Genomic DNA, 20,338 nt, shown 5'->3' on the forward strand with positions numbered 1-20,338 from the left:
CTGAACAAGAATTTAGAACAATAGTCATAAGAATACTAGCTGGGCTTTAAAAAAAAAAAAGAGCTAGAAGTCACCAGGGAATCACTTGCTGCAGAGATTAAAGACCTAAAAACTAGTCAGGCAGAAATAAAAAATACTATAACTGAGATGCAAAACTGACTGGATGTAATCACAAGGATGAAAGAAGCAGAGGAATGAATAGATGACATAGAAGACAAAATTATGAAAATAATGCAGCTGAAAAGAAGAGGGGGGAGAAACTATTAGATCATGAATATAGACTTAGGGAACTCAGTGATTCTATAAAGCACAATAATATCCATATCATAGGAGTCCCAGAAGAAGAGCAGGAAAAGGGGGCAGGTTTATTCAAACAAAGTATAGCTGACAACCTCCCTAATCTGGGGAAGAAAATAGGCACTCAAGTCCAAGAGGCACAGAGAACTCCCCTTAAGATCAACAAAAACAGGTCAACACCAAGACATATCAGAGTGAAACTTGCAAAATACAAAGATAAAAAGAGAATTCTGAAAGCAGCTAGGGACAAAAGATCCTTAACCTACAAGGGCAGACACATAAGAGTAGCAGCAGACCTGTTTACAGAAACTTGGTAGGCCAGAAGGGATTGGCATGACATATTCAATATGCTAAATGGGGAAAATATGCAGCCAAGAATACTTTATCCAGCAAGACTGTCATTCGGAATAGAAGGAGAGATAAAGAGTTTCCAAGACAAGCAAAAACTAAAGGAATTTGTGAACACTAAGCCAGCTCTGCAAGAATTATTAAAGAGTACCCTTTAATCGGGAGAGACCAAAAGCAACAAAGAATGGAAAGGAACAGAGGCAATCTACAGCAACAGTGACTTTACAGGAAATACAATGACACTAAATTCATAGTACCCTGAATGTAAATGGACTAAATGCCCCAATCAAAAGACATAGGGTATCATAATGGATAAAAAAAAAAAAAAAAAAAAAAAAAGGCCCATCAATATGTTGCTTACAAGAGACTCATTTTAGACTCAAAGACACCTCCAGATTGAAAGTGAGGGGATGGACATCAAAAGAAAGCTGGAGTAGCCATACTTTTATCAGACAAACTAGAGTTTAAGCCAAAGACTATAGCAAGAGATGAAGAAGGACGCTATATCATAATAAAGGGGTCTATCCAACAAGATTTAACAATTATTAATATTTATGCCCCCAACTTGAAGAAGCCAAATATATAAATCAATTAAGAACAAACTTAAAGAAACTCATTGATAATGATACCATCATAATAGGGGACTTTAACACTCCATTTACAACAGTGGACAAATCATCTAGGCAGAAGATCAACAAGGAAACAATGGCTTTGAATGCCACACTGGACCAGATGGACTTAACAGATATATTCAGAGCATTTCACCCCAAAGCAGCAGAATACACATTTCTTTTTGAGTGCATATGGAACATTCCCTAGAATAGATCACATACTGGTGCACAAATCAGGCCTCAACAAGTACAAAAGGATTGAGATCATACCGTGCATATTTTCAGACAACAATGTTATGAAACTTGAAGTCAACCACAAGAAAAAATTTGGAAAGGCCACAAATACATGGAGGCTAAAGAATATCCTACTAAAGAATGAAGGGGTTAACCAGGAAATTAAAGAAGAAATTACAAAATACATGGATGAAAAAGTGAAAACACAACAGTCCAAAACCTCTGGGATGCAGCAAAGGTGGTTATAAGAGGGAAGTATATAGCAATACCAGATCCTTCTCAAGAAGCAAGAAAAGTCTCAAATATACAACTTAACCTTACACCTAAAGGATCTGGAATAAGAACAGCAAATAAAGCCCAAAACTAGCAGAAGAAGGGAAATAATAAATATTAGAGCAAAAATAAATGATATAGAAACTAAAAAAACAGAACAGATCAATGAAACTAGGAGGTGGTTCTTTGAAAGATTAACAAAATTGATAACCCCCTGGCCAGACTTATTAACCATCAGAGAGAAAGAGAGAGAGAGAGAGAGAGAGAGAGAGAGAGAGAGAGAGAAAGGACCCAAATAAATAGAATCGTGAATGAAAGAGGAGGATCACAACCAACACCAGAGAAATACAATTATAATGCTCATATTATGAGCAATTATATGCCAACAAATTTGGCAATCTGGAAGAAATGGATAAATGCCTAGAAACATATAAACTACCTGAAACAAAACTAAAACAGGAAGAAATAGAAAATTTGAACAGACTCATAATCAGCAAAGAAATTGAATTAGTAATCAAAAATCTCCCAACAAACAAGTCTGGGGCTGGATGGCTTCCCAGGGGAATTCTATCAAACATCTAAAGAAGAATTAATACCTATTCTTCTGAAACAATTCCAAAAAATAGAAACAGAAGGAAAACTTCCAAATTCATTCTATAAGGCCAACATTACCTTGATTCCAAAACCAGACAAAGACCTTAATAAAAAGGAGAATTACAGGCCAATATCCTGATGAACATGGATGCCAAAATTCTCAAGGTACTAGCAAATCGAATCCAATGGTACATTAAAAGAATTATTCACCACAATCAAGTGGGATTTATTCCTGGGCTGCAGGGGTGGTTCAATATTCACAAATCAATCAATGTGATATATCACATTAATAAAAGAGAGCATAAGAACCATATGATCCTCTCAGTAGATGAAGAAAAAGCATTTGATAAATATAGCAAAGTAGGGATAGAAGGAACAGACTTTAATATCATAAAGGTCATATACAAAAGACCCACAGCTAATATCCTCAATGGAGAAAAACTGAGAGCTTTCCCCCTAAGGTCAGGAACACAGCAGGAATGCCTACTCTCATCACTGTTGTTCAACGTAGTACTGGAAGTCCTAGCCTCAGCAATTAGACAATAAAAAGAAATAAAAGGCATCCAAATTGGCAAGGAAAAAGCCAAACTTTCACTCTTCACAGATGACATGATACTCTATGTGGAAAACCTGAAAGACTCCACCAAAAAATTGCCAGAACTGATACATGAATTCAGCAAAGTCACAAGATATAAAATCAATGTTCAGAAATCTGTGGTATTTCTATACACCAATAATGAAGCAGCAGAAAAAGAAATCAAGGAATCAATCCCATTTAAAATTGCCTCAAAAGTCATAAGATACCTAGGAATAAACTTAACCAAAGAGGTAAAAGATCTGTACTCTGAAAACTATAGAACACTTATGAAAGAAACTGAAGAAGGCACAAAGAAATAGAAAAACATTCCATGCTCGTGAATTAGAACAAATATTGCTAAAATGTTCACACTGCCCAAATCAATCTACACATTCAATGCAATCCCTATCAAAATAACACCAGCATTTTTCACAGAGATAGAACAAACAATTCTAAAATTTGTATGGAGCCAGAAAAGACTCCAAATAACCAAAGAAAAACAAAGCGGGAGGCATCACAATTCCAGACTTCAAGCTGTATTACAAAGCTGTAATCATCAAGACAGTGTGGTACTGGCACAAAAACAGACACGTAGGTCAATGAAACAAAGAACCCAGAAATGGGCCCACAACTATATGGTCAACTAGTCTTTGACAAATCAGGAAGAAATACTCAATGAAAAAAAGACAGTCTCTTTAACAAATGGTGTTGGGAAAACTGGACAGTGACATGCGGAAGAATGAAACTGGACCACTTTCTTAACCATACGCAAAAACAGATTCAGTGGAATACTACTTGGCAATGAGAAAGAATGAAATATGGCCTTTTCTAGCAACGTGGATGAAACTGGAGAGTGTTATGCTAAGTGAAATAAGTCATACAGAGAAAGAGAGATACCTTATGTTTTCACTCTTATGTGGATCCTGAGAAACTTAACAGAAGACTGTGGGGGAGGAGAAGGGGGAAAAAAAAGTTAGAGAGGGAAGGAGGCAAACCATAAGAGACTCTTAAAAACTGAGAATAAACTGAGGGTTGATGGGCGGTGGGAGGGAGGGGAAAGTGGGTGATGGGCATTGAGGAGGGTACCTGTTGGGATGAGCACTGGGTGTTGTATGGAAGCCAACTTGACAATAAATTTCATATTTAAAAAAATAAAATAATAAAATAAAATGCATTCAAAATGGAGGAAAGTCCTAAATGTGAGACAGGAAACCATCAAAATCCTAGAGAACACAGGCAGCAACCTCTTTGACTTTGGCTGTAGCAACTTTTTACTAAACACATCTCCAGAGGCAAGGAAAACAAAAGCAAAAATGAACTATTGGGACCTCATCAAGATAAAAAGCTTCTGCACAGTGAAGGAAATAATCAACAAAACTAAAGGGCAACCTACGGAATTAGAGAAGATATTTGCAAATGACATATCCGATAAGGGGCTAGTATCCAAAATCTATAAAGAACTTACCAAACTTAACACCCCAAAAAGAAATGATCCAGTGAAGAAATGGGCAGAAGACATGAAAAGACATTTCTCCAAAGAAGATATATAAATGGCTGACACATGAAAAGATGCTCAACATCACTCATCATCAGGGAAATATAGATCAAAACCACAATGAGGTACCACCTCACACCTGTCAGAATGGCTAAAACGGACAACTCAGGAAACAACAGATGTTGATGAGGATGCAGAATAAGGGGAACCCTCTAGCACTGTTTGTGGGAATGCAAACTGGTGCAGCCACTTTGGAAAACAGTATGGAGTTTCCTCAAAAAGTTAAAAATAGAACTACACTATGATCCAACAATCACACTACTAGGTATTTACCTAAAGGGTACAAAAATACTGATTTGAAGGGACCCATGCACCCCAATGTTTATAGCAGCACTATCAACAATAGCCAAATTATGGAGAGAGCCCAAATGTTCATCAACTGATGAATGGATAAAGAAGATGTGGTATATATATATACACAATGGAATATTACCCAGCCATCAAAAGGAATGAAATATTGCCATTTGCAACAACATGGATGGAACTAGAGTGTACTTTGCTAAGTGAAATAAGTCAGCCAGATAAAGATAAATACCATGATTTCACTTATATGTAGAATTTAAGCAAAACAGATGAATATGGAGGAAGGGAAGGAAAAATTAAAACAAGATAAAAACAGAGAAGGGGGCAAACCATAAGACTCTTAACTATAGAGAACAAACTGAGTTTGCTGGAGGGGAGGTGGGTTGGGGGATGGGCTAAATGGGGGATGGGTGTTAAGGAGGGCACTTGTGATGAGCACTGGGTGTTATATGTAAGTAATGAATCACTAAATTCTACTTCTGAAACCAGTACTATACTGGATGTTAAGTAACTTGAATTTAAATAAAATCTTTAAAGAAAAAGAAGTAAAACTCTATAGTGGTCACTAGTAGTTTATATGAAGAAAAATGTCTTATGGTATAATTGCATTTAGACACAAATTCTCATGCTAGAGAGGCAACGTAGAAAAAGCATGAAGTAGGAATCAGAAAATCCTATCTGCTCTCTGCTTTGTTATTTATTCATTAATTCAACCATCTATCAAACATTTATCGACAGCCTACTCTGTAGAGCAACTTTATTACGTGCTGGGGAGCATGGTAGCAAAAAAGAGAGACCCCTCCCTGCTTTCTCTCTTTGTGTGAACATGAGCAGATGGCATAACTTTTCCTCCTCTCTAACCTTGGTTAGACTAGATGTCTGTGATCTGTTTTCAGACCTAAAATGCTAAGGTTTGTGACAGCCATGTGGAGGGAGAATTTGCCCAAGGAGCGAGCCTTGGGCCTTGAGTACTTACCTTCCTCTGGGAGAATTAGGTCTTGTCCTGATTTCAAAATAACATAAAGACACAATTTGAAAATGTTTTGGTCAGCCGCTTATCTGCATTTGACTCATCTTGGCAAAGCCTGGGTGTGGCAGTTCATGCTGCGAAGACTTCGGAGGTGGGACGTTAAAGTTTGGAAAAGGTGGACGACTTGCATCAGTACAGCTGGATAGCGGTTCCCAGCCTCTTCTGCCTTCCCACCAATAATGTGGCTTCTCCTGCCACAGTGACTTTTCCTGCCACAGCATCCATCCATGACAGGACTGTTGCTCTTGTGGTCTAATGAGCCTGGAAAAGGGATTGCTCTTCAGCCAACCAGAGGTAATCAGCTTTATGGGGCAGGAAGAACTGTTCTTGAGTTCTTCTAGTTTTTCTAGTGGGTATCAGGTAACAAGCTTCTAGTTATCTGGCTTCAAAACTGCAATAAGTAAATAGCTTTTTTGCTTGCAGCCAAGATAACATTTCTCGAGAGAAAAAATGGATTTCTGTAACAAAATGAGAGGGAGAGCGAGATACTTGAACATACATAGCTTTAAGAATACGAAAAATGACAACCCCAACCCGGTCAAATCTTCGTGTGCTTTAGGGAAATGAGCAGCGGGACTCAGCCAATCTATTCTTTCCAGTCAATGAAAGAGACATAGGGCTTGAGGTTCCTTCCGAAACGGGGCCGGCTAATTTAGCCCCTCCCACAAGCTCGAGGGTCTGTTATATCTCGGTTCCTTGAGTACCTCTCTCACTGAGACCGACCACAGCAAGCAGAAGCTGAAAAAAATAAAGAGCAAAGAGGAAGAAAACAAAAGCTGCCAATTATGGAAGATAGAAAGGGTAAGAGCAAATTGATTTGATCTGAATCCTTAAGAACAAACCAAAGAAAAAAAAAAAAAGAAGGAAAAAAACCCCAAAAACCCAGACCAAAAGCAAGTACTTGAAAGAGCAAGAGGCATAAATCCCCAAATGAACTTTCCCACCCTCTCCTTCAGAGAGGAGGCAGAGAAAGAACTTTGGGAAACTTTTTAGGAAGCAAAGCCCCGGGGTTTTAGTGAAGGGTGGCTCTTGAGTAAGCTGGAGGGGCTCATGAATATTCATGATCAATTTGCATTCAGCTCTAGTGTTTTAGCGGCAAATGACTCCTTCCATCCCTTTGCGGTTTTAAGAAGCAGCTGCCTCATTTATAGTCCAGAGTCATCTTGCTTCGGGTCTGTACCTCAGCGAGTTTGCTTGAAGATGCTGGGCTCTGTGTGTAGGAGATTTGTTTTGTTCTCAAATTTCCTGCGTGCTTTCCTGTTGTTAAATTAGCCAAGGGTTCTCTGCCAGGAGTTAGATAGAGAAGTTAATGTGGCAAGAGACTGTCACAACAGGACCTCACAGTGTGTCTTAAAAAAGACGAACCGCTTCTTGGGATGTGTGTATATGTATGGTGTGTGTCTGGGTGGGGGTGGAGTGAAGGGGTGGAGGGGTGAACAGTTTTATCTTAAAAAAGCAAGGCATATCTGGGTGACTATATTTAGATTTTGTCTAAAAACTGTAACAGCAGCCTAGTTTGCACAGATGGTGTGCACTCTCTGTCTTTTACCTCTTTTGGGCATTTTCTGCCACGATGGAGAGCCAGCTGCTTGCCAGCCCATGGGAGTCAGGGAGAGTCTCCACAGCAGTGTGGTTGTGTAGGGTTGCAAACCTTCTTCTTCATCTCTAATTTCTGATAGCCCCACACGTTTTTATCACATAGAATTCAGAGCAATGGGATGAGTAGTCAACGGGGTCTTAATGATAGTGATAAAAGCTATTAACGTTTGCTAAGTCTTTACTCTGCGCCGGGAGCTATTCTAAACACATTACCTGTATTATTTATTCCTCACATCAACTTAAGAGGTGAGTGCTATCATTATCATTCCCATTTTCCACATGGTGGTGATATAATGAGAGTGTTGCTTGCCTTGGGATCACACCGTTAGTGAATGGTGAATTTAGATACAGGTCGTTGGACTCAGGGTCTGTAGGCTTTTTTTCTATACTCTCACTGTTACACCTCCTGAAGGCTCTGGCTACTACGGCCAGATGTGGTTGATTCTGAGTCTGCAGAGCTTTGAGCTACTGGGAGAAATGATACTGATGAAATCTCAAGTCTGAGAAGGAATCTGTGCTTTGCTATCAATTCACATACATTTTCTCATTTGGTGCTCATGGCCCTTCTCTATGATAGAGCCCAGGTATTGTTAGTTTTACCCTTTTACAAAAGGAAGAGAGTGGGACCAGGAGGGGTTATGTGACAGTAATCACACAGCTAGTTTTTCCAAGTCCAGACCAGAAATACCCTCCCTCTGGTTTTCCTTCTAATCTGCAGAGTGAGCCCAGTCATCTCTGAACTTCGGTCCCCACCCCCAGCCACTTTCAGTTCCCCAAGTGACCTTGTTCCTTTCCGCCCCCTCAGACTGTTACATGGCACTTGCTTCTGCCTTGAAGGCCTATCTGGCCTTCTCCTTCCCCTTCAGTCTGGAGCCCCACTGCCTAGATTTGAATCCCAGCTCCACCATTTACTAACTGAGTGCCTTGGTTTCTTCATCTATAAAATGAAGAGAATAATAATATCTACCTCATAGCGTTATTATAAAGACTAATTGAGGAATTTATGCAAAATTCTCAGAATAGGATCTGACGTATAGAGTATGTGTTCAGTAAATGTGAGCTGTTGCAATCATTCTTTCAAGCTTTATCTTGGTTACCAACTGCCACTTCATGCCTTCTCCTTCCCTTGAGCCTTAGGTTAACCCCTGACTTGGATGTTTCTACACCTCCACTGCTTACGCCTAAGCTGGTGCTCATGATACTCATCCACATTGCTGTCCTCTGCATTTCCTCCCCCTTACCCTGATTATAATTTCTTTATTCACCTTTGGATTGGCAGTGTCTAGTACAATGTTTAGCACATAATAGGAACTCAATAAATATTTAGTAAACTAAGTATTATTTTTTTAGCTGATGTTTATCCAAGAATCAGAAGGCTAGTTTAAAAGGGGACCCTATGACTCTTTTCTGATTATTGTGGTGCGTGGCACCATGAGCAACAAAGTCTCCCGTGACACCCTGTATGAGGCGGTGTGGGAAGTCCTACCCAGGAACCAGCCAGCCCAAGCACCAGGAGTTTTGGGAGATGGTGGAGCTGCAGGTCAGCTTGAAGAACTATGACCCTCTGAAGGACAAATTCTTCTTGGGCAATGTCAGGCTTACATCCACTCCCTGCCCCACGTTCTCTGTATGTGTTTTAGGGGACCAGCAGCACTGTAATGAGGCCAAGGCTATGGTTATTCCCCACATGGACATTGAGGCATTGAAGAAACTCAACAAGAATAAAAAATTAGTCAAGAAGCTGGCCAAGAAGTATAATGCCTTTTTTGCTTCAGAATCTCTGAGCAAGCAGATCCCACAAATCCTGGGTCCAGGCCTGACTAAGCCTGGCAAGTTCCCTTCCTTGCTGGCCTACAATGAGAACATAGTGGTCAAAGTAGATGAAGTGAAGTTGGCCACATGAAGACGACAGATGATGAGCTTGTGAACAACACCCACTTAGCTGTCAATTTCCTGGTGTCATTGCTCAAGAAGAATTGGCAGAACCTCCTAGCTTTGATACTTCAAGAATACCATGGGCAAGTCCCAGTACCTATACTAAGGCACAGTTTAATAAACCCTAGTACTGCCAAAATAAGTAAGTAAATAAAAAAATAAATGGGAAATAAAAGGGGACCTATGAGTTTTCAGTAGAGTTCCCGCTGGTACATACCGCTCTTTTATTCACTCTATTAAGATACCCCCCTAAGTGAATACGCCGAGAAACAAGATGCATCCCTTCTAGGAGGCTGATCATCAGAGCTGATGTGGCCCCATGCCAGGGTACCCAGGTTGGCCAGTCCAGCTCTGGCAGAACTTTAGCCCCCACTCCCCATTCAGCCAGGGGCCAAACTGGAGATTTCAGATGCCTCATAGCACAACCTCACTATCTCTGAACAGAGCATCTGGTTCCAGAAATAGTGCCTCCCCAGCCCCATTTAATAGCAACCTTATAGTCCGAGACAATGTGTTCTGGTAATAGAAAAACATACACTGCAGAGGTTGGCCCTGAGTAAAATCATAAAGTACGTTAAACTTGTTTCCAGCACCCTCCCTTTCCTCTTCCTGGCATACCTTCAAAGCAATTTGACAAATATTATTGTGTGTCTACCATTTGTAAGTCCCCATGCCAGATGGGTGAGATATAAACAGTTTGCTCACAGTCTAGTGAAGGAAGACAGACATATATACAACCAACTCTAACTGAAACCAGACTCTGTGAAGTGTTAATAATAAGAGCTAACATTGATTACTATGTACCAGGCACTGTAATTTTTATATGCATTGTGTCATAGAATCTTCACAACAAACCTGTGATATCGGTTTCTGCATCTCATAGCTGAGGAGGGAAGTCTCTTGGCCAAGGGCCCAGAGATAGTATAGGAAGAGGGGACATTTATTTTATTCAAGTGTAATTAACATGTGGTGTTATATTAGTTTGTATTAGTTATATTAGTTTTATTGATTCAACAATTCTATACATTACTTGGTGCTCATGATGATAAATGTACTCTTAATCCCCTTTACCTAGTTCATCCCCCACTCTGGCAACTACCAGTTTGTTCTCTGAATTTAAGAGTCTATTTTTGTTTTTCCCTCTTTGTTTTGTTTCTTAAAATCCACATGAATGAAATCCTATGGTATTTGTTTTTCTCTGACTGACTTATTTCGCTTAGCATTATACCCTCTAGATCCATCTATGTTGTTGCAAATGGCAAGATTTCAGTCTTTATTCTTTTTATGGCTGATTAATATTCCATTGAATATATATAATTCCTCTTCTTTCTTTATTTCATTTTTTTAAGTAAGCTCCATGCCCAACATGGGTCTTGAACTCACAACCCTGAGATCAAGAGTTGTGTGTTCCACTGACTGAGCCAGCCAGGTGCCCCTACCATCTCTTCTTTATTCATTCATCTATTGATGGATGCTTGGGTTGCTTCCATATCTTGGCTCTTGTAAATAATGCTGCAATAAACATAAGGGTGCATATATATTTTTTAAAGTTTATTTATTTTTGAGAGAGAGAGAGGGAGAAGCAGAGGGAGAGAGGGAAGGGCAGAGAGAGGGAGAGGGAGAATCCCTAGTAGGCTCTGCACTGTCAGCACGGAGCACAATGCCGGGCTCAAACTCACGAACCTTAAGATTATGACCTGAGCCAAAATCAAGAGTTGGGGGCGCCTGGGTGGCTCAGTCGGTTAAGCGTCCAACTTCATCTCAGGTCACGATCTCACAGTCCGTGAGTTCGAGCCCCGCGTCAGGCTCTGGGCTGATGGCTCAGAGCCTGGAGCCTGCTTCCAGTTCTGTGTCTCCCTCTCTCTCTGCCCCTCCCCCGTTCATGCTCTGTCTCTCTCTGTCTCAAAAATAAATAAACGTTAAAAAAAAAAATTAAAAAAAAAATCAAGAGTTGGACACTCAACTGAGTGAGCCACCCAGGTGTTCCTGGTGCACATACTTTTAAAATTAGTGTTTTCATTTTCCTTGGGTAAATACCCAGTAGTGGAATTACTAGATGATATGGTAGTTCTATTTTTATTTTTTGAGGAAGCTCCATACTGTTTTCCACAGTGGCTGCACCAGCTTGCATTCCCACCAACAGTGCATGAGGATTCATTTTTCTCCACATCCTCACCAACACTTACTATTTCATATGTTTTTGATTTTAGCTAATCTGACAGGTGTGAGGTGATATCTCATTGTGGTGTGATTTGCATTTCTCTGATGATGAGTGATGTTGAGCATCTTTTCATGTATCTGTTGGCAATCTGTATGTCTTTCTTGAAAAAATGTCTATTCATGTCTTCTGTCCATTTTTCAATTGGATTATTTGGTTTGTTTGTTTGTTTGTTTGTTTGTTTTGGTGTTGAGTTGTATAAATTCTTTATATATTGGGGCGCCTGGGTGGCGCAGTCGGTTAAGCGTCCGACTTCAGCCAGGTCACGATCTCGCGGTCCGTGAGTTCAAGCCCCGCGTCAGGCTCTGGGCTGATGGCTCAGAGCCTGGAGCCTGTTTCCGATTCTGCGTCTCCCTCTCTCTCTGCCCCTCCCCCGTTCATGCTCTCTCTCTGTCCCAAAAATAAACGTTGAAAAAAAAAATTTAAAAAAAAAAAAAAAAAAAATTCTTTATATATTTTGAATATTAACCCCTTGTCAGATGTGTCATTTGCAAACATCTTCTCCCATTCAGTAGGTTGCCTTTTTGTTTTCTTGATGGTTTCCTTTGTTGTACAAAAGCTTTTTATTTTGGTGTAATGTCAATAGTTTGATTTTGTTTTTGTTTCCTTTGCCAGAGGAGACTTTGAGTCACAGATTACCTATGTCATTGCAGGATCATGGGAAATGTCATTCATTCATTCGTTCGTTCGTTCATTCAGCCAGGGGCCATTTATTTCTTCAATAAATGAAGGGTTTATTCGTTTATTCAATACATGGCCTAGAACAGGAAGCTAACCTCTAATTTGCCATACAAGAAAGAAGTCTGAATTTATTGCACACAAACTATTATTACTAAAAAGGCCCTGTGTCGGAGTTTCTAAATATCTCCCCACTTTTTCTCCATGGCTCCAAGTCTCCCTGCTTTTATTCCCTGCCTCCAACCTGAGAAGTACTGGAGAAGTATTGTCTCTAGAACCCTTTCCTGGATGTTTGGAGTACCATGGAGTAGGGGTAGCAGGAACTCAGGGCTCTGAGACTGGGAATAGTGTGCCTGGGGCATTGTACCCACTCTGCAGAAGTGACGTGGGAATGATTCTAGGTGCAAAGGGGGGAAGTGGGTGCAGAGAGGACCAGTGGAATTTCTTTAGTTTGGAAAATTGAGGGAATTATGAGGAAAAAAGAAGCTGTTGGAGAAAAGAAGGCAGAGGAGGGTTTGTGTAACATGCTTCCATCCTGTTGTGTTTGTGCTAGAATATCAACATGACTTTAGAGACCCAGGAACAATGGCAGTACATGTCCTTCATAAAGAAGTGTTTCCTTTTGATTCATAGAAGGGATGTGGACAATTCTTTATGACCGTGAGAGTGTAAGTAATATGGCACATGCCCGTTAAAGAAAACATGAAAATATAGATTAGGGGAGAAAAGAAAAACAATCATTCCCGACAATATCTTGGTGTATTTCCTTGCAGTTCCTTTTACTATGCCTGTGTTGTTTCTCTTTTTGCATTTTCTTGGCTAGGATCTTGAAAAATTATGAGATGGCATTATGATTGTTAGGCTGTACATACAGTTTTAAAGCCTGGATTTTAGCATAGCAGTGAAGCACGAACATTTCTATCTTAGCCTCGCTCTGTTATCATAATTTTTATGGTCCTATAATTTAATAATTCTCCTGTTATTGAACATTTAGGTTGTTACCATTTCCAATAAACGTCTTTATGCATAAAGTTTTTCCATACGTAGGGTTGCATGCTAGGATAGATAGAGTCCCAGAAGTAGAAATACCAGATTAAAACTTGTAAATAGTTTTTAAAGTTCTTGATTACTGTTGCCAAGTTGCTTTCCGTAAGGGTGGACATTTCATGCTTCCACAAGCAGCTCCTGTTTTGTTGCATCCCTGACAGCTTTGGTGTTTTTTTAAAAAATAATCTTATCTACTTTTATGTTGTTTTAATTCGTGTTTTTTAAATTTTGTTATTAATTTTGAGAGAGACAGAGAGAGCATGAGCAGGGGAGGGGCAGAGAGAGAGAGTCCCAAGCAAGCTCTGCACTGGCAATGCAGAGCCCAACGTCGGGCTCAAAGTCATGAAACTGTCAGATTGTGACCTGAGCCAAAATCAAGAGTAGGATGCTCAACCTACTGAGCCACCCAGGCACCCCGAATTAGTATTTCTTTAATTACCAGTAAATTCAGTATTTTTTGACATAATGTCCTTCTTCTTTTGTATACTGTTTATATCCTTTGCCCTTTTATTACTTATTTGGATTTTATGTTTTCAATTTAATTTATGTGAGCTCTTCATCAAATAAAGATATTCAAGTTTTTCTGCCATATTCACAACAGTTTTTCTGAGTCTTCCCTTAGTGTTTTTTTTTTGTACAAAGACTTATAGCTGTAAATAGATCCAATACACTTTTATCAGTGGTGCTGTGGTTTTCAAAATAGTTTGATACTGCATTTTTATGGTCTCTTTAACCCAGAATAATATATACTTTTTAAGTTCCAAGTGATTGTCATTTTTGCTTAAACTATTAATTTTAATTAAAATTTCATTTTATTTCACAATGGATAGAGAATATGGCTTTATAATTTCTGAGGTTTCTTTGTACTTAAGCATGTAGTGAATTTTTTGTGAATGCTTATAAAGGAGATATACTCTGTTTTTAAGACATAAGAGTGGGTATTTAAAAATCTATCCAGTCATTTCAATCATATGGTAACCCCTCCCCAAGCATAATTTTCTCCTATGTGAAATGATAGTCAATATCCATTATTTTCAGTTCTGGTGGGGAAATGCGACCTGAGTCATTTTTATTGTGGCTTGTTAGAAAAGTAGGGGCATGATGGAAAGTTGGGAGTACGGAGGGAAGGTCAAGAAGATGCAGAGAAGGAGTAATTCAGTGTTGGGAAAGAGACAAGAAGGTGAGAGGAAGTTCTCAGGTGACATCTGAAGCAGCTGAGCCTCGTATGGCTAAGTATACAGTGGCTGTGAGTGAGAATTACCCGGCCTCTCTGTTTCATGTAACCATGGCAGGTTCCAGGAGGTCAGAGCCAGGATGTGGGACTGTTTGGCAGGATTTAAGAGGTGGGGTCAGAATCACTGAACCATAAAACTGAAACAGTATTGCTTAAGTGGATAAAGACTCAGACACATGCACAAAAAGACATCTGAAGTGATGCGTCATCAGTAAAATAATTTTTTAGGCTTTGTGCTCAAAAGACAGGGTAGATAGGACCCGAACAACCCTTGTTTCCAGTGAACAGGGTTAGTTAACAGAAATTAATAGTGCAGTACTCATATTTTCTAATTTCAGCTATGTAAAAACGTTGCTGGTACCATCTTTTGCTTAATGTCTTCTTTTAAATATTTTTTTAAATTAATTTATTTGGAGAGACAGAGAGAGTGCACGGGAGGGGCAGAGAGAGAGAGAGAGAGAGGGAGAGAGAGAATCCTGCTGTCATTGTGGAGCCTGTCACAATTGTGGAGCCTGCTGTCATTGTGGGGCTCGATCCCACGAACCGTGAGATCATGACCTGAGCCGAAATCGAGTCAGATGCTTCACTGACTGAGTCACCCAGGAGCCCCTATGTTTTCTTTTTATTGCTTTCTTTTGGTGAGTTGAGAAATAGATTTTTTCATAGAAATAGAGCTTTTCCCCATAGATTTACTTTCTTTTTCTTCTTTTTTGGTCAATATAGTAACCGAGGTAGGCTGCAAAGATTATAGCTCCTAATCTTTAGAATTCATGCATGTCCTATTGAAAAAGAGTCTTCACAGACGTGATTAAATTAAGGATCTTTAACTGGGGAGAGTATCCTGGATTAGCCAGGCGGGCCCTAAATGCAACCAATATCCTTATAAGAGGGAGAGAGTGGGGGATTTGTCACAGAAGGCAATGTAACCACTGAAGCAAGATGCTGTGCCTCTGGCTTTGAATGTGGGGGAGAGGGCCACTAGCCAAGGAATGCATGGAATGGAGTTTAGAAGATGGAAAAGGAAGAACGGCTCTGCTGACCCCCTGATTTCAGCCCAATGAAGCTGATTTCAGACTTTGGACTTGTGAAACTGTGAGAGAGTAAATGTGTATTTTGCTTTAAGCCACCAAGTTGGTGGTAATTTGTTATGGCAGCCGTAGGAAATGAATACAGTAAGTTTTTAATGCGTGGAAGTGGTGGTGACTTTAGTTAGTTAACCTACAGGTTCCGTGTGTATTGGACCACCTGCTGTTCTAGTCACCTTACAGCTGTTAACTCAGTTCTCAAACAAATTTTGGAGATCAGTACTGTTTACTATCCTTGTCTTACAAACGAGAGACTGAAGAAGTGAGTTAGCAAAAGTCTCTCCATTGGTCAGTGTTGAAGTTGAGATTTGAACTCATAGTTGTTGATCTTACTATTATTTTGAGATGTAATTCACATACCACATAATTCACCCACTTAACATCCACTTTTTGGTGTTTTTTACTACGTTCACAGAATTGTGTAGTCATCGCTACAATCAATTTTGGAACATTTTATCACCCCAGAAAGAAACTCTGTACCCATTAGTCGCTTCCATTCCATCTCCACATACCGTTTCTTCCCCCCACAGCCTTTGGCAAATACCAGCCTCCTTTCTGCTAAAGTTTTGCCTCTTCTGAACATTTCCTATCATATATTCCACTGTATGGATAAACCACATTTTATCCATTCATCACTTAGTGGATATTTGAGGTGTGTCTACCTTTTATCATTATGAATAATGCTGCTCTGAGCATTCATGGACTAGTTTTTGTGTGGATCTATGTTCTTAATTTCTCTTGGATATATACCAAGAAGTGGGTCATATGTCTATGCTTAACCATTTGAGGAACTGCCAGACTGTTTTCCAAAGTAGCTGCATCATTTTACATTCCCACCAGCAGTGTGTGATGGTTGCAGTCACTCTCCATCCTTACCTAGCCCTTTTTATTTTTTTGTTGATCTTTGATTATAGCCATCATATTGAGCGTGAAGTGGTGTCTTGTGGCTTTGATTTGCATTTCCTTGATGGCTAATGATTCTGAGCATCTGTTTGTGTGTTTAATGGGTATTTGTAGATCTTCTTTGGAGTAGGAACCTTTGTCTAATCCATAGTTATGAACATTTGCACTTACGTTTTGTTTGAACGATTTTCTGGTTTTAGCTCTCACATTTAGGTCTTTGATCCATTTTGAATAATTTTTGGATGTGGTATGAGGTGGAGGCCCAACTTCATGTGAATATCCAGTTGTCCCAGCACTATTTATTGGAAAGATTATTCTCTTCCCCAGTGAGTTTTCTTGGCAGCCTTGTTGAAAAGCAATTGACTGTAAATGTAAGGACTCTCAGCTCTATTCTGTTGATCTGTATGTCTATCTCTGTGTCAGTTCCACCCTGTCTTGATTACTATAACTTTGTAGTAAGTTTAAAAATCAGAGTCAGTTCTTTTTTTCAAGATTGTTTTTACTCTTTGGGGTCCCTTGAATTTCCATATGAATTTTAGGATCAGCTTGTCAATTTCGGCAAAGAAGCCAGCTGGAATTTTCATTTTATTCTCTATGTATCCTTTATGAACCATTGGCTTTAAAAAAAAAAACTTTTTTACATGTATTTATTTTTGAGAGGCAGAGAGAGAGAGAGAGAGAGAGAGAGAGCACAAGTGGGGGAGGGACAGAGAGAGAATGAGGCACAGGATCCAAAGCAGGCTCCAAGCTGTGCACAGAGCCTGACGCAGGGCTCGAACTCACAAACTGTGAGATCATGATCTGAGCCAAAGTTGGACATTTAACTGACTGAGCCACTCAGGCACCCCATGAACCATTGGCTTTTTAAATCCAAGTTGAGTCTCTGGAGTTTTCATGGAGGAATTTATATTAGTTCACATTTATTTTACGTACCATTCTTGTTTTATTCTCCCTGGTGTTGAATGTTTTCTCGTATTATGCTTTTTGCTATATGGACTCTGCACTTTTGCTTATTTATTTTTATATTTCTAGAAAGCTGTGGATAACAGATATCTTATTTTTATTTTTGTCTGTGGATATATTAAATGAAAATAAAAACATTCCTGAGCTTAAGTGTATCTTAATATCAAAGTAAAAACAAGAGTAATTGTGGCTGTGTTATGAAAGGTAAGAATTTAAGAGCTTTTGCTTCCCTTGGTCTTCCTTTCTTATTTTAATTATTTAATTTCATAATATTATAAATTCCAGTATCTAAAACTATATTAGGCATTTATTTAATAGATTTTCCTTTTTATTTGGATATTAATAATTATACTCATCCCTCCATGGATTTAATTGGTTTCAATATAGTTCTTTTCTCATTACGCGTTCAATCCCATCCTTGAGTTCTTAATTTTGTTTCTCTTCATAATGCTCTAGTCAGCATACCAAAGTAGTTTTTTAGAAAGGGCATCAGTGTGGTAAGAGGGTGACAATTTGTCTAAATATAGACATCTTATCCCCTCCTGTAATTGGAAATATTCTTCTACTGTCTTGAGGTGTCTGGTGCTGAGAAGTTTGAGGACAGCTGTTTTCCAGCCCTAACGTTCTTCTGTTCTCTAGTCCTGACATTTATACTTCTTACAGCAAGACAACTGAGTACAGACTTCCTTTCACAGATTTTGCCTAGAATATGGTAAACCCCCTTGATTGCCAAATTCAGGACTTCTTCAGGAGCAAGAAAGATTTCTCTTGGCATAACTCCTATCAGTGTTCCTGCTTTGTTCATTTTTTTCCTCCAGGACCTATTATTTGGATCTCTAATCTCTGAACACCATCTACCTTTCTCTCTCTCTTTCTTTCTCTTTCCTTTCCTTCATTGGTTTTTCTTTGTATTCTGAGAGTGTTTTCCTACAATATGCTCTACATCACTGATGCAATTTTCCTTAATTATCTCCAATATAAACTTTTCATTCAGCTGCAGTGTTTTTGGTTACCATGAAATCTTTTATCTTAGTCTGTTCTCTTCTCATAGCAACATCCTCTTGTATCTAACTAAAAAATAAACAAGGAAAGGTTTCTCTCTCGTTCTTGCATCATATCTATTTTAGAGGCAAGATTTTCCTTCATCGTTCTTTCTACTTTACTGTAAAATTTATTTAATCTAAGGCCTTACCCTTAAAAAAAAAAAAAAAGATTCCTTTTGTATGTGTGTGCAAATGAATATGTGTATTTTTCACCTTGTTCTAAAAAGAATTGAAGGAAGTGTTGGGGGAGATTCATCCTAGCCCAGTGTTAGAGATGATTGGAATGCATAGTCTCCCCTTGGCCCCCTCAAATTCCCTTTGGATCCTGGAAGAATGCAGTCACTAAGTGCTAGATCCCCTTCTACATGTGGGAAGATATTTCAATCCTCTAGCCAAAAAAAGCTAACTCAGATCCAGGAAGGAAGGCAAACGTCCTGTCACTATTTAGTCATGTTTGAGAGGACAGTCTATAGTTGTCAGAATTCTCTCAATGTTATTGTCCAGAGGCATAAAGACATCCAGGAAGGACCCTTCTTAGAACCTGTTTTCTTCTCTTGTCCCTTCCCTACTGACAGCAAATTTACGTTGAACTGAAGAGTGAGCAGCTGTTCCACTGCTTAGTGCCTTGCCTGAGTAATGCCTTTTTTTTTTTTGGAGATCAATTCTAAGATCTCTTTATACTCATGGTAGACACATGGCTGCCAATTCACACAGGCAAAAACAAACTCAAACAAACAAAACAAAGCGAGACAAAACAACCTACCCGGGGCTTCTCAAAGAGTTACCCTTGCCTCTCCCATCACACTCTGCTGCTCTTCTCCCGTAATGTGCGTTTGTTCTTTCTAAGTTAATGGGTGTTTAGGAGGGCCAACTAAGGCCTCTACTTACTTGTGCCTGGTTATGCTGCCATGTCTCAGAAGAGATGATGCTGGCCATTAGTGTCATGTCTTAATTCGAATACAGCGGCTTTTCATTTGGGAAAAAAATCCCATTTCTTTTAAGGCATAGTTGTAGATTTTCACAAAAATGTGGGAGTGTGGCAAAGTATTTTCACTTATGCTACCATCATGCTTGGTGGTCATAAGACTTGGCTTTGTGAAATCATTCTGGCAGCAGTGTAGGGAATGAACCAAGATTGGTGAGCGATGGAGGGAGACTCGTATTGGGTTTCTGCAGTAGCCCAGTAGGCGAGAAGTGATGGGGACCTGCACTAAGGCATTGATGGTGCAGGGTGTGGGGGCAGGGGAATGAATGGGAGGGGATGGATTTAGACAATTTTCTGAATTATAGAGTCTGAAGTAGAGAGCTAAGTGGTTTGTTGGGAGAGAAGGAGAAAGAGATGTCAAGACTTTTTCTCAAGTTTAGATTTGAATGATTGGGTCAGTAAGTGCTTATAAAATAAGGCTAGGAAGTGGGGAAGGAGAGTAGATTTGACAGAGGAGGAGAGAGATAACAAGTTCATCCTGGCACATGCTGAACACAAGATGGTTATAAGACATCAAGCAGAGATACTATGTTGATTGCTGGAAATTTGGGTCTAGAGCTTAGAGAGGTCTGTCCAAAATCCAGAGATAATGAGAGTTGGAGTTGGAAAGGATGGGCATGAATAAATCTCCCTGGAAAGGGTAGAGAATGAAAACAGAAGAGGATGAAGAATGATACCTAACAAGTACCAACGTTAATAAAGGGATGGGAAGAGAAAGGATTTGAGAAAAGAGATTCAGAATCTCTTCTGGTATTTGTGCTTTCTGTTGCTTATTTTGGTAGCTGAGTGCCTTTCTTTTTTTTTTTTTTTAAATTTTTTTAATGTT

General features: G+C 39.4%; 1 protein-coding gene and 1 pseudogene across 3 annotated transcripts in view; both read left to right on the plus strand.

Moving 5' to 3' along the window:
- Window positions 1-5,884: 5,884 nt before the first annotated feature.
- Window positions 5,885-20,338, plus strand: part of ENTPD1 (ectonucleoside triphosphate diphosphohydrolase 1) — an 89,775-nt gene continuing 75,321 nt past the window's right edge. Inside the window, exon 1 of one of the 3 annotated variants that reach the window (XM_045438359.1) lies at window positions 5,885-6,116. In XM_045438359.1, the coding sequence (XP_045294315.1) occupies window positions 6,050-6,116 (67 nt within the window). In that variant the 5' untranslated portion in view covers window positions 5,885-6,049. Of the gene's footprint in view, window positions 6,117-6,440; window positions 6,624-20,338 lie in introns of those variants that run through there. The other 2 variants (XM_045438360.1, XM_045438363.1) reach the window with 2 other exon arrangements.
- LOC123576871 lies at window positions 6,632-9,491 on the plus strand (annotated as a pseudogene).

Source organism: Leopardus geoffroyi, chromosome D2 (assembly GCF_018350155.1).
Source record: "Leopardus geoffroyi isolate Oge1 chromosome D2, O.geoffroyi_Oge1_pat1.0, whole genome shotgun sequence".
Classification (NCBI taxonomy): Eukaryota; Metazoa; Chordata; class Mammalia; order Carnivora; family Felidae; genus Leopardus; species Leopardus geoffroyi.